Below are 17,997 nucleotides of genomic sequence, written 5' to 3' on the forward strand. Positions count from 1 at the left end.
ATCATAAGTGTTAGCATTTTCCCTTTTCTGTCTAGCGTGAAGAGAATGAGTTAATATGAGTTAATATGAGCTAGCTAATAACGGACATCAAGGAAAATACTTATTTTGATGGCATAGCCTTCACAACAGTGTTCCATTTACACAATTGACTTGTATATTAAGCTACAGCGATATTATTATTATTATTATTATTATTGTTGTTGTTATATTATCGTTATTATTATTATTACTGGAGCACACGTATTGTGCTGGAAGATACAGCCATCCCAATGAGAGTGGATATCATAAGTGTTAGTGTTTTAAATCTATCACCATACGTATGAACGCACGATCACAGCATGGATATACCATGCAATGTTGTTAGAGGTTTTTTTTTTTTTTTTTTTTTTTAGAGGGCTTTATAGTCGAAATTGTTTTTCCCAATGATGAAATTGTATTTATTTGTAATTTTATCACAATGAATTTGGCTCCCCATTGTAGCAATCCTGCCAGAATGATCACAGTCTTGTATCAGATCATGTGATGAAAACATATATATTTGTAAGTCTTACCGCCAGTGTTATGTACACCGGTGATAGGCAATACATGAATTTCCATTCAATGCGTAACATGACATCATGATTCTTGCTTCCTGTTAACCAAATTGGAACTTGATCACCTGCAACGCAATGAAATGGTGTGCAAGTGTTCTAAACTGGCACAGCCCAGACACACACACACACACACACACACACACACACACACCTCCTCTTCTTCCTCCACCTTCTCCTCATCCTCACTCAGCGACAACGCAGTCAGACTGCTGCTGAGCAGGTGAGGAGAGACTCTTGACAACTTCCTTTCCAGACTCCCCGGGGACCGTGGCCAGGGTGAATCTTTTGTCATCCTAAAACAAGCTCAGGCCTGCTGCTCCTCTTCTCTCGCCTGGAGTCTCGGAGCCACAGCCAAGGAGAGAGGAAAATAATTAAAGACATTTTATGTCAAGAGTCCCTTTCTAGAGGGGGTTGGAAGAACCAGCAGGAGGAGTGGAAAAGAACAAGGAGTAAGGAGTAAGAAGTGATGGGAGAAGTGAAAAGCAAAAAAAAAAAAAAAGGGTGTTGCAAAGAGAGGAAAGGCAAGGATGTGAGTTTCCATTCCCGTTCTTTCTGCTGCATTTCCTCCGACTCAATTAGCAAAGCAGCAGGTGCTCCCAGCAGCACAACACATACGCATGGTGGAAAAGCTGGAGCTTTCTTTTTTCTTTTCTGTCTTTTTTTTTTTTTTTTGTGATGACCTGCAAATGTGATACTTCACACTCAGAATGGGCTGGCTGCCCCCCCCCACCCCACCCCCACCCCACACCACCAATCTCAGAGGTGATAATTTAACTTATCCCTTCTTCTCTCACTCCAGCTCTCTTGTCACGTTTTCCGCCAGGTGTCCTCATTGAAGAGCAAGCTTAAGAAGCAATCCACGGCAACAGGAAGTGGCGTGGCAAGGGCCTTCCTGAGAGCGCAGGCCGCTCTGTTTGGATCCTACCGGGACGCCCTTCGATATAAGCCTGTAAGTGGAGCACAACGAGCCTACAATGAGCTAAAATTTGCTACTTTCACACTGTCCATAGGTATGAATGTGAGTGTGAATGGTTGTTTGTCTATATGTGCCCTGTGATTGGCTGGCCATTAGTCCAGGGTGTACCCCGCCTCTCGCCCCCAAGACAGCTGGGATAGGCTCCAGCACCCACGCGACCTTTGTGAGGATAAGTGGTAGAAAATGAATGAATGAGTTCTCCTCCTATTTTGTGTGGAAGTGGTAACTTTTTGGCTTCTTATTTTGTTTTTCCCCACCCTCGGCCATTTCTGTGTGGAGTTTGCATGTTCTCCCCGTGCATGCGTGGGTTTTCTCCGGGTACTCCGGTTTCCTCCCACATTCCAAAAACATGCTAGGTTAATTGTTGACTCCAAATTGTCCATAGGTATGAATGTGAGTGTGAATGGTTGTTTGTCTATATGTGCACTGTGATTGGCTGGCCACCAGTCCAGGGTGTACCCCGCCTCTCGCCCCCAAGACAGCTGGGATAGGCTCCAGCACCCACGCGACCCTCGTGAGGATAAGCGGTAGAAAATGAATGAATGAGTTCTCCTCCTATTTTGTGTGGAAGTGGTAACTTTTTGGCTTCTTATTTTGTCTTTCCCCACCATCGGCCATCTCTGTGTGGAGTTTGTGAGGATAAGTGGTAGAAAATGAATGAATGAATGAGTTCTCCTCCTATTTTGTGTGGAAGTGGTAACTTTTTGGCTTCTTATTTTGTTTTTCCCCACTCTCTGCCATCTCTGTGTGGAGTTTGTGAGGATAAGCGGTAGAAAATGAATGAATGAATGAGACTAGTTTGGAATGGAGGTAAAAGGTGAGTTCACAGGTACAGTACACATTTAAGGTGGGCCTGTCTTGAGCAACGAAACGTCAAAGGATCCTAGAAGACTCAAGACGTTCCTTTTGAAGATCTCTTTTAGCCACCTTTGGTGTTTGCCTTGTGGTGCTAAGCCTCGCTAACATGACTTGACTGTATCTTTTCTGCGTATCAGGTCGGAATCAGAGCCGAGTAAAAACTACAGCATGTCCTGTTTGACAAATAGCGAAGCCTTTGTTCCTTTTGGCTTTGAAACTAATTGGACTTTGTGGACTCCCGGAGCCAAGATTGCTACATTATTGATGCTGTCTTGCTTTTCTGCGAATACAGACAGTATATGAACAAACTGCCTCCCCTCTGACACAATCCCTGGCATGCAATGTTTGTGTACATAGTACATGCAGCCATTTTTCTTTTTTTTTTTCAGACAGCATTTTTTGCAAAATGCGTTAACATACACGCACGAGCACCAAGTTGGAGTTGTGATATTTGTGGTATATATCTATACCAGACACCGAGACACCGGGACAGGAGTCAGCCCGTGGCTGCGATTCACAGGCGCATATGTCTTGACATAAGGAGGGGTGTGGATGCTCGGTGGGAGTCTTGCTGAGTTGTAAATGAAACAATTCTGGGAAATGCTAATGAGTAGAAAAGCAATCAGATGATTAGGAAAAGCATTTCATAGGTCAATCATTTCCTAGCTTATGTTCTCCCAGGTGTCCATCACCTGCTTAGGAGCACCACAGGTGGCGAGATGAAGAACACAAATATAGATTTTCAAATGACTTGCGCCGTTACCGTATAGCAGCTTAATTTAAACTTGGAGAACAGAGTGCCAGAGCATCTTTATGAATGGTATATATCATTAAAGATGACCGATAAATGGCATACATTCAAATTGGAGTGCATTCACATTGCATACACAGCAACAGGAGATGGGCATCATTGGCATTAAAATTGTTTCTATGTGCAAGTAAGCCCAGATTTAGTCATGCACAGGACAAATTATGAGTTGAAATGCATTTTAATATTATAACTTTATTTATTTTACTGGAAAAAGGCATAATAGAACTACAAAAAGCTAAAAATGTTGATATTAATAACTTGTATACATGTGTACGTATATGTTTTTTTAATATGCTGCTTTTTATTATGGACAGCCGTGACATAAATAGACAAAGACAAGTAGTGAATATAATAATAATAATAATAATAATAATAATAATAATAATAATAATAATAATAATAATAACAATAATAATAACAATAATAATAACAATAACAATAACAATAAATTATTATTATAATATATAATAATAATAATAATAACAATAATAATAATAATAATAATAATAATAATAATAATAAATTATTATTATTATTATTATTATTATTATTATTTTGTCTATTTACTTTGGACAGCCGTGACATAAATAGACAATGACAAGTAGTGGATATAATAATAATAATAATTATTATTATTTATTATTATTATTATTATTAATAATAATATTTTTTTTAGTATTTACTCTTTCCAGCTGTGACTTAAATAGACAAAGACAAGTAGTGAATATAATAAAAATAATAATTTATTATTATTAATATTATTTTGTCTATTTACCTTGTCCATTTATGTCACGACTGTCCAGTTGTCCTTTGATATTTATAATAATAAAAAACAGCATATGAAAAACAACATACGTACATATGTACACATTGAAAGAACAATCCATGTTTTTATAAGTTATGAATATCAACATTTTTAGCTTTTTGTAGTTCTAATAATCATAATTATTAGTAGTATTATTATTAGTATTATTTTAAATACTAATAATTATTATAATTACTATTATTATATAATAATAATTTATTATTATTATTATGTAGTCATAACAGTGACTTCATTTGCTCTCCAAAAATGTTGACAATAATATCTTTTACCGTCAATTAAAATAAAAGACATTTTAAATGCACCTAAATATATTGAGTAATAAATCATGCTCCTTTGTGGTTGAATGCATCCTATTTTTTATTATTATGCATATTGAATTTAATTCAATTGTACATACATTTTGCCTAATTTAACAATTTTCAAGTATAAACATGGCAAAATGAGCTAAAATAAAAGTATAGAGCATTCAGAAGACACACTTAAAGGTGTTGTAATGATATGTATTACTTCATACTGGTCACTAGGTGTCAGTAATGTTCACATGCACCACGTTTTATTGCGGTTTTCCATGATCTCACAACAGGCACAATAATCCCTACTACTGTTGCAGGTAAACGACAACTCTCTAATAAGGTTACATTCATTCAGGAGCATCGTAAACAGTTTTTTTTAATGCTCTAACTATGAAAATATTTAATTTATAAATAATGAATTCTACTCTACCAGGTATTACAGTACACCGTTTCTGGTGAATGGTTTGGAATAAGGTTGAATATTCACATGAATATGGAGACCATTGTGGTGAGACTATAACATTACTAAACTATCACATAAAATGACTTTTCTAAATATATACTCAGATTCCCTGCTTAAGTGTACATAAGACCTAATAAGACTTTTCCCAGCATACTGTTCAGTTTTGTTTTGCTGCAGTGAGGCCCCGGGCTGTAGCAGCCATATGGAGCCTGGAAAAATGATTAAACTCTCCTTTGTGAGAAAATAAGCCTTGAAAATTTTTTTTTTTTTTTTTTGTCATGATGTAAATGGAGCATTATTCCTGTGATGTAATTTGGGCCACCGCGATCATCCGCCCATCCCTGAAAATGGGGTTAGTCTCCTGTGTTGTTGTTTTTAATGTGGCACACTGCGCTCATAGCCAGGACCATCACGACGTGCATTGTTGTACGCGGAGAAGAATTCCGAGCCCCATCGCGGTATGTGGGAATTATGTTAATTATGAGAAAGCATGTATTGAAAATGACTTGGGGCTGCGTGTGATCGGCCTGGAGTGGAGTTGTTGTCATCCTCTGTGTCTACAGCTCACAGGCCAACAGACATGATGTAAGAAATAGTAATACCGTGTTCATGTGGAGTACTGTGGGATGTACTGGGACTGCATACACTCCACCAGGGGAACTTTCTTTCTCTCTTCCTCTTTCCGTCATGTCCCCTCTCACATTTTTCTCCTCTTGTCCCACTAATGAAGAAATGTGTTGAAATAGTTACTTATTTGGGAGAGTTTTTTTAAGCCTCCAAGAGACACTCGTATTATTATTATTATTATTATTATTATTAAAAAAATGTTGACACTTGTGTCCTGATTCCTGTTGTTCATTTCTAACGTAATTAGATTTGGTTATTATAATAATATTATTATATTATTTGTTTTCTGTGGACTTAACAGGGGGAGCCAATAACATTCTGCGAGGAGAGCTTTGTCAACCATCGTTCGAGCACCATGAGGAACTTTTTGTCCATGGCTGTCAACCTGCAGCTTTTTAAGCAGGTACAACACCTCTATGTGTGTGATAGTCTGTCTGTGCCCCCCCCCCTCCCCCTCCTCCCTCTCCCACCCCATCCTCGTCATTTTAACCAAACATGTTTTCTAAAACGTGCCACCTTTGCTGTAGATCTAAACGACACAACAAAACATTTATTAATTATCAGCTTATTCGGCTGCACGGTGACCGAGTGGTTAGGTCGCAGGCCACACAGCTAGGAGACCCGGGTTCAAGTTTGGAGGGGGGGGTGGGTTTTCTAGTTTTCTGGGTAATCAGGTTAATTGGCGACTCCAAATTGTCCATAGGTATGAATGTGAGTGTGAATGGTTGTTTGACTATATGTGCCCTGTGATTGGCTGGCCACCAGTCCAGGGTGTACCCCGCCTCTTGCCCCGAAGACAGCTGGGATAGGCTCCAGCACCCCCTCGTGACCCTCGTGAGGATAAGCGGTAGAAAATGAATGAATGAATGAATGAGTTCTCCTCCTATTTTGTGTGGAAGTGGTAACTTTTTGGCTTCTTATTTTGTCTTTCCCCACCCTCGGCCATCTCTGTGTGGAGTTTGCATGTTCTCCCTGTGCATGCGTGGGTTTTCTGGGTAATCAGGTTAATTGGCGACTCCAAATTGTCCATAGGTATGAATGTGAGTGTGAATGGTTGTTTGGCTATATGTGCCCTGTGATTGGCTGGCCACCAGTCCAGAGTGTACCCCGCCTCTTACCCGAAGACAGCTGGCATAGGCTTCAGCACCCCTCGTGACCCTCGTGAGGATAAGCGGTAGAAAATGGATGAATGAATGAGTTCTCCTCCTATTTTGTGTGGAAGTGGTAACTTTTTGGCTTCTTATTTTGTCTTTCCCCACCCTCGGCCATCTCTGTGTGGAGTTTGCATGTTCTCCCTGTGCATGTGTGGGTTTTCTGGTTTTCTGGGTAATCAGGTTAATTGGCGACTCCAAATTGTCCATAGGTATGAATGTGAGTGTGAATGGTTGTTTGTCTATATGTGCCCTGTGATTGGCTGGCCACCAGTCCAGAGTGTACCCCGCCTCTTACCCGAAGACAGCTGGCATAGGCTCCAGCACCCCTCGTGAGGATAAGCGGTAGAAAATGGATGAATGAATGAATGAGTTCTCCTCCTATTTTGTGTGGAAGTGGTAAATTTTTGGCTTCTTATTTTGTCTTTCCCCCACCCTCGACTATTTCTGTGTGGATTTTGCATGTTCTCCCCGTGCATGTGTGGGTTTCCTCTGGGTACTCCGGTTTCCTCCCACATTCCGAAAACATGCTAGGTTAATTAGCGACTCCAAATTGTCCATAGGTATGAATGTGAGTGTGAATGGTTGTTTGTCTATATGTGCCCTGTGATTGGCTGGCCACCAGTCCAGCGTGTATGTGCTGAGCTGGTGGAGAATGAAACATTTTTGAGAGTGATGGGAAACAGTGGAGCCAGAAGCCCGGGATCATAGATGGCTTTTGACCTTATGAAAATGTTTACAGTTCTTATCTATGCATACACTCCTACCAGTGCGAGAATTTTAATTCCGGAAAAATTCCAATCCACCGTCCACTGTATTCCACTGTGGTTTTGGCTGTGTTTATGTGCGTCGTGTGTGTGCAGGTATCCTTTATTCATGTCTTGCTGCACAAGTTTCCCTTCCAATCACTCATGTATACTTCATGCCCCCCCCCCCCCCCCCCCAAATCCCTTCTGCCATACTAAACTTAGTGGAAGTGGAAAGAGACCTCTGCTAAGAAGAACATTTGTTTTCACCCCATGACTTGTCTTTGTGATCTCTGACCCGTGATAGTAGTGTGATTTACCCCCCCCCCCCCCCCCCCAGAGTACAACACAGCAGCCCTCAATCAGCCTTTTGTTTCTCGGGACTCCTGTCCTCCATCTATAATTTTCCCAGGCAGAGCAGATAGCGAGCAGCAGTTCAAAGCCTCCTCCCGAACTGGCTCCTGCCTCCACGCTAACGTTGGGAAACAGACCCTTATCGCCTCTCTTGCATGGGGGGGGGGGGGCGGGCTTATCTCCCCCACTCCTACTTTCGACGGAGATGCCAGTGGCGTGCGCGAGATCGGCTATGGCCGTGACCCACATTTGCTCTGAAAACATTGAATGTAGCTCTCGACTTGGTTACACGATATTTTTTGGAAAAAGTCACATCTTCAGGAAGTCTCGGTGAAGTGACGACAGTAGAAAAGTTCTAGTGGTATTATTACATTGAGAGGTCATGCTGTTTCCCAATTAGACTGTCAGCCGGTCACCAGCAAGGAAGCAAGACATTGAGATTAAAAATGTATTTTATACACATTTATTACACATGAGGGACATTTTCGGACTAACAGTGTTTTTTTTTTGTTTTTGTTTTTTTTTCTTTCGGAGTGTAAAGAGTGAATACATAATGAGTATTTTCTTTGAACAGGAATACGGATAATGACGTAATGTACTTGTTTCATACTCTTATCCTGAACAAATGCATTATACGTAACGGATACTTTTTTATACCCTGGCTCATCCCTAGTCTATAGCTAACATTAGCTTATTTGAGCATATAGTACATTTTTTTTTTATTTTTTATTTTTTGTTTTATCAGAGCTTTTATTGTAGAAAATTGGAACCAAAGCACTGAAAAAGTTTGTATATTTTCCTGTTTGGTTTTTTTTTTCAAAATTATTTTTTTTAATTATTGAAAGAAGAAAGAATTATTAGTAGTCATAGTATATGCAACATCCTGACACAATGTCACTTCTGACGTCATACTAATATTTCATTATATATATATATACGTATATATATATATATTTTTTTTTTTTGACATCGTCTGACAAGCATTTAATTAAGTCCAGCAATGTGGAAGGTGACAGTCGTGTTTTTGTGTTAAATATTTTGTGTGATTGACTAATTGTGTGTGATTAATTTATATAGTAGTGTTTTATAATTTGGGGGGAAAAAAACATTATTTCAAAAACACAATACTCCCTCAGAATAGAAATAGAAATGAAATTAATTTGAATTTTTTTAGGGACTGCACGGCAAACGAGTGGTTAGCGTGCAGACCCGAGTTCAACCCAAAGTTTTTTTCTAACATCAACCATCCAGACGGTGACTTCCTTATATGGGCATGCCCAGCTGTTAGTTATACAAGCTATATAAATTCTTGGAAATCCAAGAAAATACAGCTGGAATAAGTGCAGATTCTGGAAGATCTAGAAAACTTTCGGTGCTGGTCTCGCTGCTCTATAGGAGTCCAACAGCTCAATACAAATGAGCATAACTGGTCCCCTTTAAACATTTAATAATATCCATATAGGCTGCACGGTGTGAAAGTGGTTAGCGTGCAGGCCTCACAGCTAGGAGACCTGGGTTCAATTCCACCCTCAGCCATCTCTGTGTGGAGTTTGCATGTTCTCCCCGTGCATGTGTGGGTTTTCTCCGGGTACTCCGGTTTCCTCCCACATTCCAAAAACATGCTAGGTTAATTAGCGACTCCAAATTGTCCAAAAAGTATGAATGTGAGTGTGAATGGTTGTTTGTCTATATGTGCCCTGTGATTGGCTGGCGACCACTCCAGGGTGTACCCCGCCTGAATTTTTTTAGTAGAATCTGAAATCTATTTATATATAACAAGCAATGCCCCAAAAATCACCGTACACAGCACCGTGTACAACAGGAATGGGTATAATCAACCATTAATTAATTATACATAATTAACATGTTCCGCTCGTGATATGTACCATATTTTCTCACCGGGCTTACCTCAACAGGGCTTTTATTTATTTTTTTTAGAGCACTCAAAGATTGCGGAGGAATGATGGCATCAACCTGCTTCCTATCAGCCATACATACACACATTCTGTTAGGACAGAGTCAATGAACTCGCTTCGTCCCAATGATAAAATGAAGCCACACACAGTTGTATTGAGTGTGCAGGGGAACGTCTGCCAGGAGCCTCCATTCACACAACTTATGGCCCATCGGTCATTAATCATCCATCAGCCTGGGATGGGAATGTACAGAAGCAATTGAATGAATGGAACAATTAAAAATAAATCCATATGTCAGCATCATGCGCGTAAAAGAACGCAAACACCTGACGAAAAATGTCGGGTTTAGACATCATTTTTACCAACCCCAAACTCCCTTTCGAGCTTGATTTTGACGTTTTCCGCTGATTTTGGATCAACATTTTCAATAAAAATGACTGCTGTCATCATTTGATTAGATTCAGGTACAGAATCCTTCCTTTCTCTTTTTAGTTACCGTTGTTCACTCGCAACATAGTCAAGGTTCAAGTCCTAATTAGGCCTCGTATACTTATGAAGCACGTTTGTCACGACAATAATTGATTGATAACTCACACTTTTTGCTGGTTGTTATTCCAGTTAATATTTATGATTATATTTTTATACATTTTGAGGCCGGATTGAGCGTCAAAGATACTGATTCTGTCGCCAAATAAACTTCTCTGTCTTGGCATATAATTATGGTGCGTTCAAGGACCACCTAACAAGGTTCAAAATCTCAAAGCATAAAGACATACAAACTCCCTTTCGAGCTTGATGTTGATGTTCTCCGCCGATTTTGGATCAACATTTTCAATAAAAATGACTGCTGTCATCCAGGTACAGAATCCTGCCTTTCTCTCTTTAGTTACCGTTGTTCACTCGCAACATAGTCAAGGTTCAAGTCCTAATTATGCCTCGTATACTTATGAAGCACGTTTGTCACGACAATAATTGATTGATAACTCACACTTTTTGCTGGTTGTTATTCCAGTTAATATTTATGATCATATTTTTATACATTTTGAGGCCGGATTGAGCGTCAAAGATACTGCTTCTGTCGCCAAATAAACTTCTCTGTCTCAGCACATAATTATGGTGCGTTCAAGGACCACCAAACAAGGTTCAAAATCTCAAAGCATAAAGACATACAAACTCCCTTTCGAGCTTGATGTTGACGTTCTCTGCCGATTTTGGATCAACATTTTCAATAAAAATGACTGCTGTCATCATTTGATTAGATTCAGGTACAGAATCCTTCCTTTCTCTCTTTAGTTACCATTGTTCACTCGCAACATAGTCAAGGTTCAAGTCCTAATTATGCCTCATATACTTATGAAGCACGTTTAAATGATAAAATATTTAGGTTGTCACGACGATAATTGATTGATAACTCACACTTTTTGCTGGTTGTTATTCAAGTTAATATTTATGATCATATTTTAATAAATTTTGAGGCCCGATTGAGCGTCAAAGATAGTGCTTCTGTAGCCAAATAAACTTCTCTGTCTCGGCATATAATTATGGTGCGTTCAAGGACCACCAAACAAGGTTCAAAATTTCAAAGCATAAAGACATACATGTAAAAATTATGGGCTTTCTAACAGTGTGTTACTGACTTATGACGATTGAAATGTTTTCTGCAGTTTATGATTGACAGTTCTAAATTGTCAGTCATTTTTGTATGTCCAATGTTTGTTGACCAGTGTGTCTAATTCATGCCCACAGTGAGTGATTTCATCGGCCTGAGTGAGATAAGTGACAGTTTTGGCTAGGTGCTGATTTGGGTTGATTATCTGCACTAATTGGAGCACCCGAGTTGCAGAGTCATGGCTCACCTCTCATTAAAAGCATCTACTGATGAGCCTCCAGCCCTTCTGACCAGAGGAGTTGGTACAGCTTGCTTGTTAGCAGCAAATCCCAGAGGACACAAAAACAACCTATGCTCTTGTTGCATGTTTGACTCTGCTTGCACTATTAGTAGATGATGCAAAAAATGTAAGATTTATGTATATAAATCTTTGGTTGTGTTTATGTATAGAAACGGTCATTTGGAGGAACATGCTTAACATTAAACAGTGGGGAAAATATGATGGTTTATGATGAGGGCAGTGGCACCCCGTGTATTATCAATTCAGGACACCAAAAATGACTGTTATCTACGGGACACTAACTTAAAATACTTTTGTCAGATAAAATCAAAAGCATTTGGAGACAAATTGTTATGTTATTTATGGGATAGTAAGTTAAAATACTTTTTTTTTTAAATCAAAAACATTTGTAGGTACATGCTTAACATTAAAACAGTGGGCAAAATCTGATTGTCAAGGACTGTGGCATTATCAATTGAGGACACCAAAAATGATTGTTATCTGCAGGACACTAACTTAAAATCCCACAAATTTGGTTGACAAAAGCTTAATCAATGAAAAAAATATGTATTCCGTCAGAGCGGTGGCACCTGACACATTATCAATTGAAGACACCAAAAATGACTGTTATCTACGGGACACTAACTTAAAATACTTGTTTCAGATAACATCTAAAACATTTCGCGGCACAAGCTTAACCAATGAAAAAATATGTATGTCGCGAGGGCACCTCACATTATTAATTGAGGACACCAAAAATGACTGTTATCTACAGGACACTGACTTAAAATCCCCAAAATTTGGCTGACAGAAGCTTAATCAATGAAAAAATATGTATGCCGCGAGTACGGTGGCACCTCACATTATTAATTGAGGACACCAAAAATGACTGTTATCTATGGGACACTAACTTAAAATACTTGTTACAGATAACATCCAAAACATTTGGAGACACTAGCTTCATCAATGAAAAATATGTATGCCGCAAGGGCGGTGGCACCTCACATTATTAATTGAGGACACCAAAAATGACTGTTATCTACAGGACACTGACTTAAAATCCCCAAAATTTGGCTGACAGAAGCTTAATCAATGAAAAAATATGTATGCCGCGAGTACGGTGGCACCTCACATTATTAATTGAGGACACCAAAAATGACTGTTATTTATGGGACACTAACTTAAAATACTTGTTTCAGATAACATCCAAAACATTTGGAGACACGAGCTTAATCAATGAAAAAATACGTATGCCGCAAGGGTGGTGGCCCCTCACACGTTATCGATTGAAGACACGAAAAATGACTGTTATTTATGGGACACTAAGTTAAAATACTTTTTTTTTTTTTAGATAAAATCAAAAACATTTGTAGGTACATGCTCAACATTAAACAGTGGGAAAAATCTCATTGGCGCAAGGCACACTGTACATTATCAATTGAGGACACCAAAAATCCTGTTATCTCCAGGACACTAACTTAAAATCCCCAAAATTTGGTTGACAAAAGCTTAATCAGTGAAAAAATATGTATTTCGTCAGGGTGGTGGCACCTCACATTATTAATTGAGGACACCAAAAATGACTGTTATCTACGGGACACTAACTTAAAATACTTGTTACAGATAACATCCAAAACATTTGGAGACACTAGCTTAATCAATTAAAAAGTCTGTATGCCGCAAGTACGGTGGCACCTCACATTATTAATTGAGGACACCGAAAATGACTGTTATCTACGGGACACTAACTTAAAATACTTGTTACAGATAACATCCAAAACATTTGGAGACACTAGCTTAATCAATTAAAAAGTCTGTATGCCGCAAGTACGGTGGCACCTCACATTATTAATTGAGGACACCGAAAATGACTGTTATCTACGGGACACTACCTTAAAATACTTGTTACAGATAACATCCAAAACATTTGGAGACACTAGCTTAATCAATTAAAAAGTCTGTATGCCGCAAGTACGGTGGCACCTCACATTATTAACTGAGGACACCGAAAATGACTGTTATCTACGGGACACTAACTTAAAATACTTGTTACAGATAACATCCAAAACATTTGGAGACACTAGCTTAATCAATTAAAAAGTCTGTATGCCGCAAGTACGGTGGCACCTCACATTATTAACTGAGGACACCGAAAATGACCGTTATCTACGGGACACTAACTTAAAATACTTGTTACAGATAACATCCAAAACATTTGGAGACACTAGCTTAATCAATTAAAAAGTCTGTATGCCGCAAGTACGGTGGCACCTCACATTATTAACTGAGGACACCGAAAATGACTGTTATCTACGGGACACTAACTTAAAATACTTGTTACAGATAACATCCAAAACATTTGGAGACACTAGCTTAATCAATTAAAAAGTCTGTATGCCGCAAGTACGGTGGCACCTCACATTATTAACTGAGGACACCGAAAATGACTGTTATCTACGGGACACTAACTTAAAATACTTGTTACAGATAACATCCAAAACATTTGGAGACACTAGCTTAATCAATTAAAAAGTCTGTATGCCGCAAGTACGGTGGCACCTCACATTATTAACTGAGGACACCGAAAATGACTGTTATCTACGGGACACTAACTTAAAATACTTGTTACAGATAACATCCAAAACATTTGGAGACACTAGCTTAATCACTTAAAAAGTCTGTATGCCGCAAGTACGGTGGCACCTCACATTATTAACTGAGGACACCAAAAATGACTGTTATCTACGGGACACTAACTTAAAATACTTGTTACAGATAACATCCAAAACATTTGGAGACACTAGCTTAATCAATTAAAAAGTCTGTATGCCGCAAGTACGGTGGCACCTCACATTATTAACTGAGGACACCGAAAATGACTGTTATCTACGGGACACTAACTTAAAATACTTGTTACAGATAACATCCAAAACATTTGGAGACACTAGCTTAATCAATTAAAAAGTCTGTATGCCGCAAGTACGGTGGCACCGCACATTATTAACTGAGGACACCGAAAATGACTGTTATCTACGGGACACTAACTTAAAATACTTGTTACAGATAACATCCAAAACATTTGGAGACACTAGCTTAATCAATTAAAAAGTCTGTATGCCGCAAGTACGGTGGCACCTCACATTATTAATTGAGGACACCGAAAATGACTGTTATCTACGGGACACTAACTTAAAATACTTGTTACAGATAACATCCAAAACATTTGGAGACACTAGCTTAATCAATTAAAAAGTCTGTATGCCGCAAGTACGGTAGCACCTCACATTATTAATTGAGGACACCGAAAATGACTGTTATCTACGGGACACTACCTTAAAATACTTGTTACAGATAACATCCAAAACATTTGGAGACACTAGCTTAATCAATTAAAAAGTCTGTATGCCGCAAGTACGGTGGCACCTCACATTATTAATTGAGGACACCGAAAATGACTGTTATCTACGGGACACTAACTTAAAATACTTGTTACAGATAACATCCAAAACATTTGGAGACACTAGCTTAATCAATTAAAAAGTCTGTATGCCGCAAGTACGGTGGCACCTCACATTATTAATTGAGGACACCGAAAATGACCGTTATCTACGGGACACTAACTTAAAATACTTGTTACAGATAACATCCAAAACATTTGGAGACACTAGCTTAATCAATTAAAAAGTCTGTATGCCGCAAGTACGGTGGCACCTCACATTATTAATTGAGGACACCGAAAATGACCGTTATCTACGGGACACTAACTTAAAATACTTGTTACAGATAACATCCAAAACATTTGGAGACACTAGCTTAATCAATTAAAAAGTCTGTATGCCGCAAGTACCGTGGCACCTCACATTATTAACTGAGGACACCGAAAATGACTGTTATCTACGGGACACTAACTTAAAATACTTGTTACAGATAACATCCAAAACATTTGGAGACACTAGCTTAATCAATTAAAAAGTCTGTATGCCGCAAGTACGGTGGCACCTCACATTATTAACTGAGGACACCGAAAATGACTGTTATCTACGGGACACTAACTTAAAATACTTGTTACAGATAACATCCAAAACATTTGGAGACACTAGCTTAATCAATTAAAAAGTCTGTATGCCGCAAGTACCGTGGCACCTCACATTATTAACTGAGGACACCGAAAATGACTGTTATCTACGGGACACTAACTTAAAATACTTGTTACAGATAACATCCAAAACATTTGGAGACACTAGCTTAATCAATTAAAAAGTCTGTATGCCGCAAGTACGGTGGCACCTCACATTATTAACTGAGGACACCGAAAATGACTGTTATCTACGGGACACTAACTTAAAATACTTGTTACAGATAACATCCAAAACATTTGGAGACACTAGCTTCATCAATGAAAAAATACGTATGCACCTCACACATTACCAATTGAGGACACCAAAAATGAGTGTTATCAATGAAAACCCTCAGTTAAACACTTTTAACCTCTTGGTGGCGTGATTGCGTCAGTTAGTTGTTTGACAAACTTGGGTATGCACGACAAGCTAAATGCATCCTTTATAGCGAAAGATATTGCTGACTGCAGAATTTTCGTTTTTTGTTTTTTTTTAGAATTTTTATAAAAAAAAATTTTCCGGTTTTAATTTTAAACCACATAACGAGCCGCATCGTTCCTCAGCAATCCTTCCCGGCCAGGTCGAGTTGGCCCCACTGCCCTGCTTCGACTGCTGACCTCCATAGTTATACATTTATAAATATACATTTTCACACATTTATACTACTGTGATGAGTAAGTAAGTCTTTTTAGTTGACATGACATTTACTTGTTGGTTTCTTTGAAATATCTTGCCTCTTAGTTTCATATTTATGAGATGATTAAGAGCGGAAATTGTCACAGATGGTGTGCTGCATGTTAGTCTGCTACACTAATCCCTCACCTGCTCCATGTCACCCAATCCCTTTTACCTGCAAACCACATAATCTTCGCCTGGTACTTCTGTCAGCCAGGATGAATAACACCCCACCGTTTGACTCTGTGTGTGTATATCACTTTTAAGTGTGTCCTTCCTTAATAAAGCAGTTGCAATTTATGTTTCCAGTTCATCGATGGACGGCTGGCCAAATTGAACGCAGGCCGCGGCTTCACTGACGTGTTTGAAGAAGAGATCACAGAGGGGGGCTTCTGCGGAAGTGAGTAGTGCCAGACTTGTTACACCAATTGGTCATATCGGGTTAACCCGCTTTAAGATTAAGATTAAAAATTAAAGATATGCCTTTATTCGTCCCTCAGTTGGGGAAATTTGTATTGCACAGCAGCAAGAGTACAGAGTCAGTTAAGCAGTACAAAATACACAATATAGAAAAATAAACAATATAAACAACCCAAGTATTAACAAAATCAACAGTTTTTCCCAGAGTTACAGTGCATCCGGAAAGTATTCACAGCGCTTCACTTTTTCTACATTTTGTCATGTTACAGCCTCATTCCAAACTGAATTAAATTCATCTCTTACCTCAAAATTCTACACAAAATACTCCATTATGACAATGTGAAAAAAGTTTTTTTTTACATGTTTTGAATTTATTAAAAATAGAAAACAAAAAAAATCACATTTACATAAGTATTCACAGCCTTTGCCATGAAGCTCAAAATTGAGCTCAGGTGCATCTTTTTTCCACTGAGCCCTCCAGACATGAAATAACACCCCTACAGTCATCTTCCCATTCATATTACCCATTATAGTTGACTCTGTTGCTGTTGCTGTTTTGCCAGGTCTCATAGGTAGGAGACGCGGGTTCGATTCCCCGCTCGGGCTTCTCTGTGTGGAGTTTGCATGTTCTCCCCGTGCATGCGTGGGTTTTCTCCGGGTACTCCGGTTTCCTCCCACATTCCAAAAACATGCTAGGTTAATTGGCGACTCCAAATTGTCCATAGGTATGAATGTGAGTGTGAATGGTTGTTTGTCTATATGTGCCCTGCGATTGGCTGGAGACCAGTCCAGGGTGTACCCCACTTCTCGCCCGAAGACAGCTGGGATAGGCTCCAGCACCCGCCGCGACCCTGGTGAGGGAAAAAGCGGTAGAAAATGAATGAATGAATGCACGGCGAACGAGTGGTTAGCGCGCAAACCCGAGTTCAACCCAAAGTTTTCTCTAACATCAACCATCCAGCCGGTGACTTCCTTATATGGGCATGCCCCAAGCGGTAGAAAATGAATGAATGAATGAATATTATTATTTCCGGCAATAGATTGTCTGTGTCGGAGAAAAAAAGGAAGTGACTCAAACAAGTCTTAAAGTCTTCAATCATTCATTTTCTACTGTTTATCTTTGGGGTGCTCACGCTTTTAAAATGATCAATTCCCGAAGTTCATCAGCGAATGTGCCTCTCTCTCCGATTGGTCGGCTGATCACTGAAGCCTGTTTTTGACAGCTCTTATGTGATCACGAGACATTTACTCTCATACGTCGATGAGCAGTTTTAGATCGGG

The 17,997-nt window shown here is 39.1% G+C and overlaps 1 protein-coding gene across 3 annotated transcripts in view; it reads left to right on the forward strand.

The window, feature by feature from the left end:
• The window catches only part of dennd1b (DENN/MADD domain containing 1B), a 182,011-nt gene that overhangs the window by 132,926 nt on the left and 31,088 nt on the right, over positions 1-17,997 (forward strand). For all 3 annotated transcript variants that reach the window (XM_058072328.2, XM_058072329.2, XM_058072330.2), the window contains 3 exons: positions 1,417-1,542; positions 5,749-5,850; positions 16,606-16,696. In XM_058072328.2, the coding sequence (XP_057928311.2) occupies positions 1,417-1,542; positions 5,749-5,850; positions 16,606-16,696 (319 nt within the window). The remainder of the gene's footprint in view (positions 1-1,416; positions 1,543-5,748; positions 5,851-16,605; positions 16,697-17,997) is intronic.

The sequence above is a fragment of the Doryrhamphus excisus genome, linkage group LG4 (assembly GCF_037039965.1).
Source record: "Doryrhamphus excisus strain RoL-2023G ecotype Guam linkage group LG4, RoL_Dexc_Guam_v1.1, whole genome shotgun sequence".
In the NCBI taxonomy this organism is placed as follows: Eukaryota; Metazoa; Chordata; class Actinopteri; order Syngnathiformes; family Syngnathidae; genus Doryrhamphus; species Doryrhamphus excisus.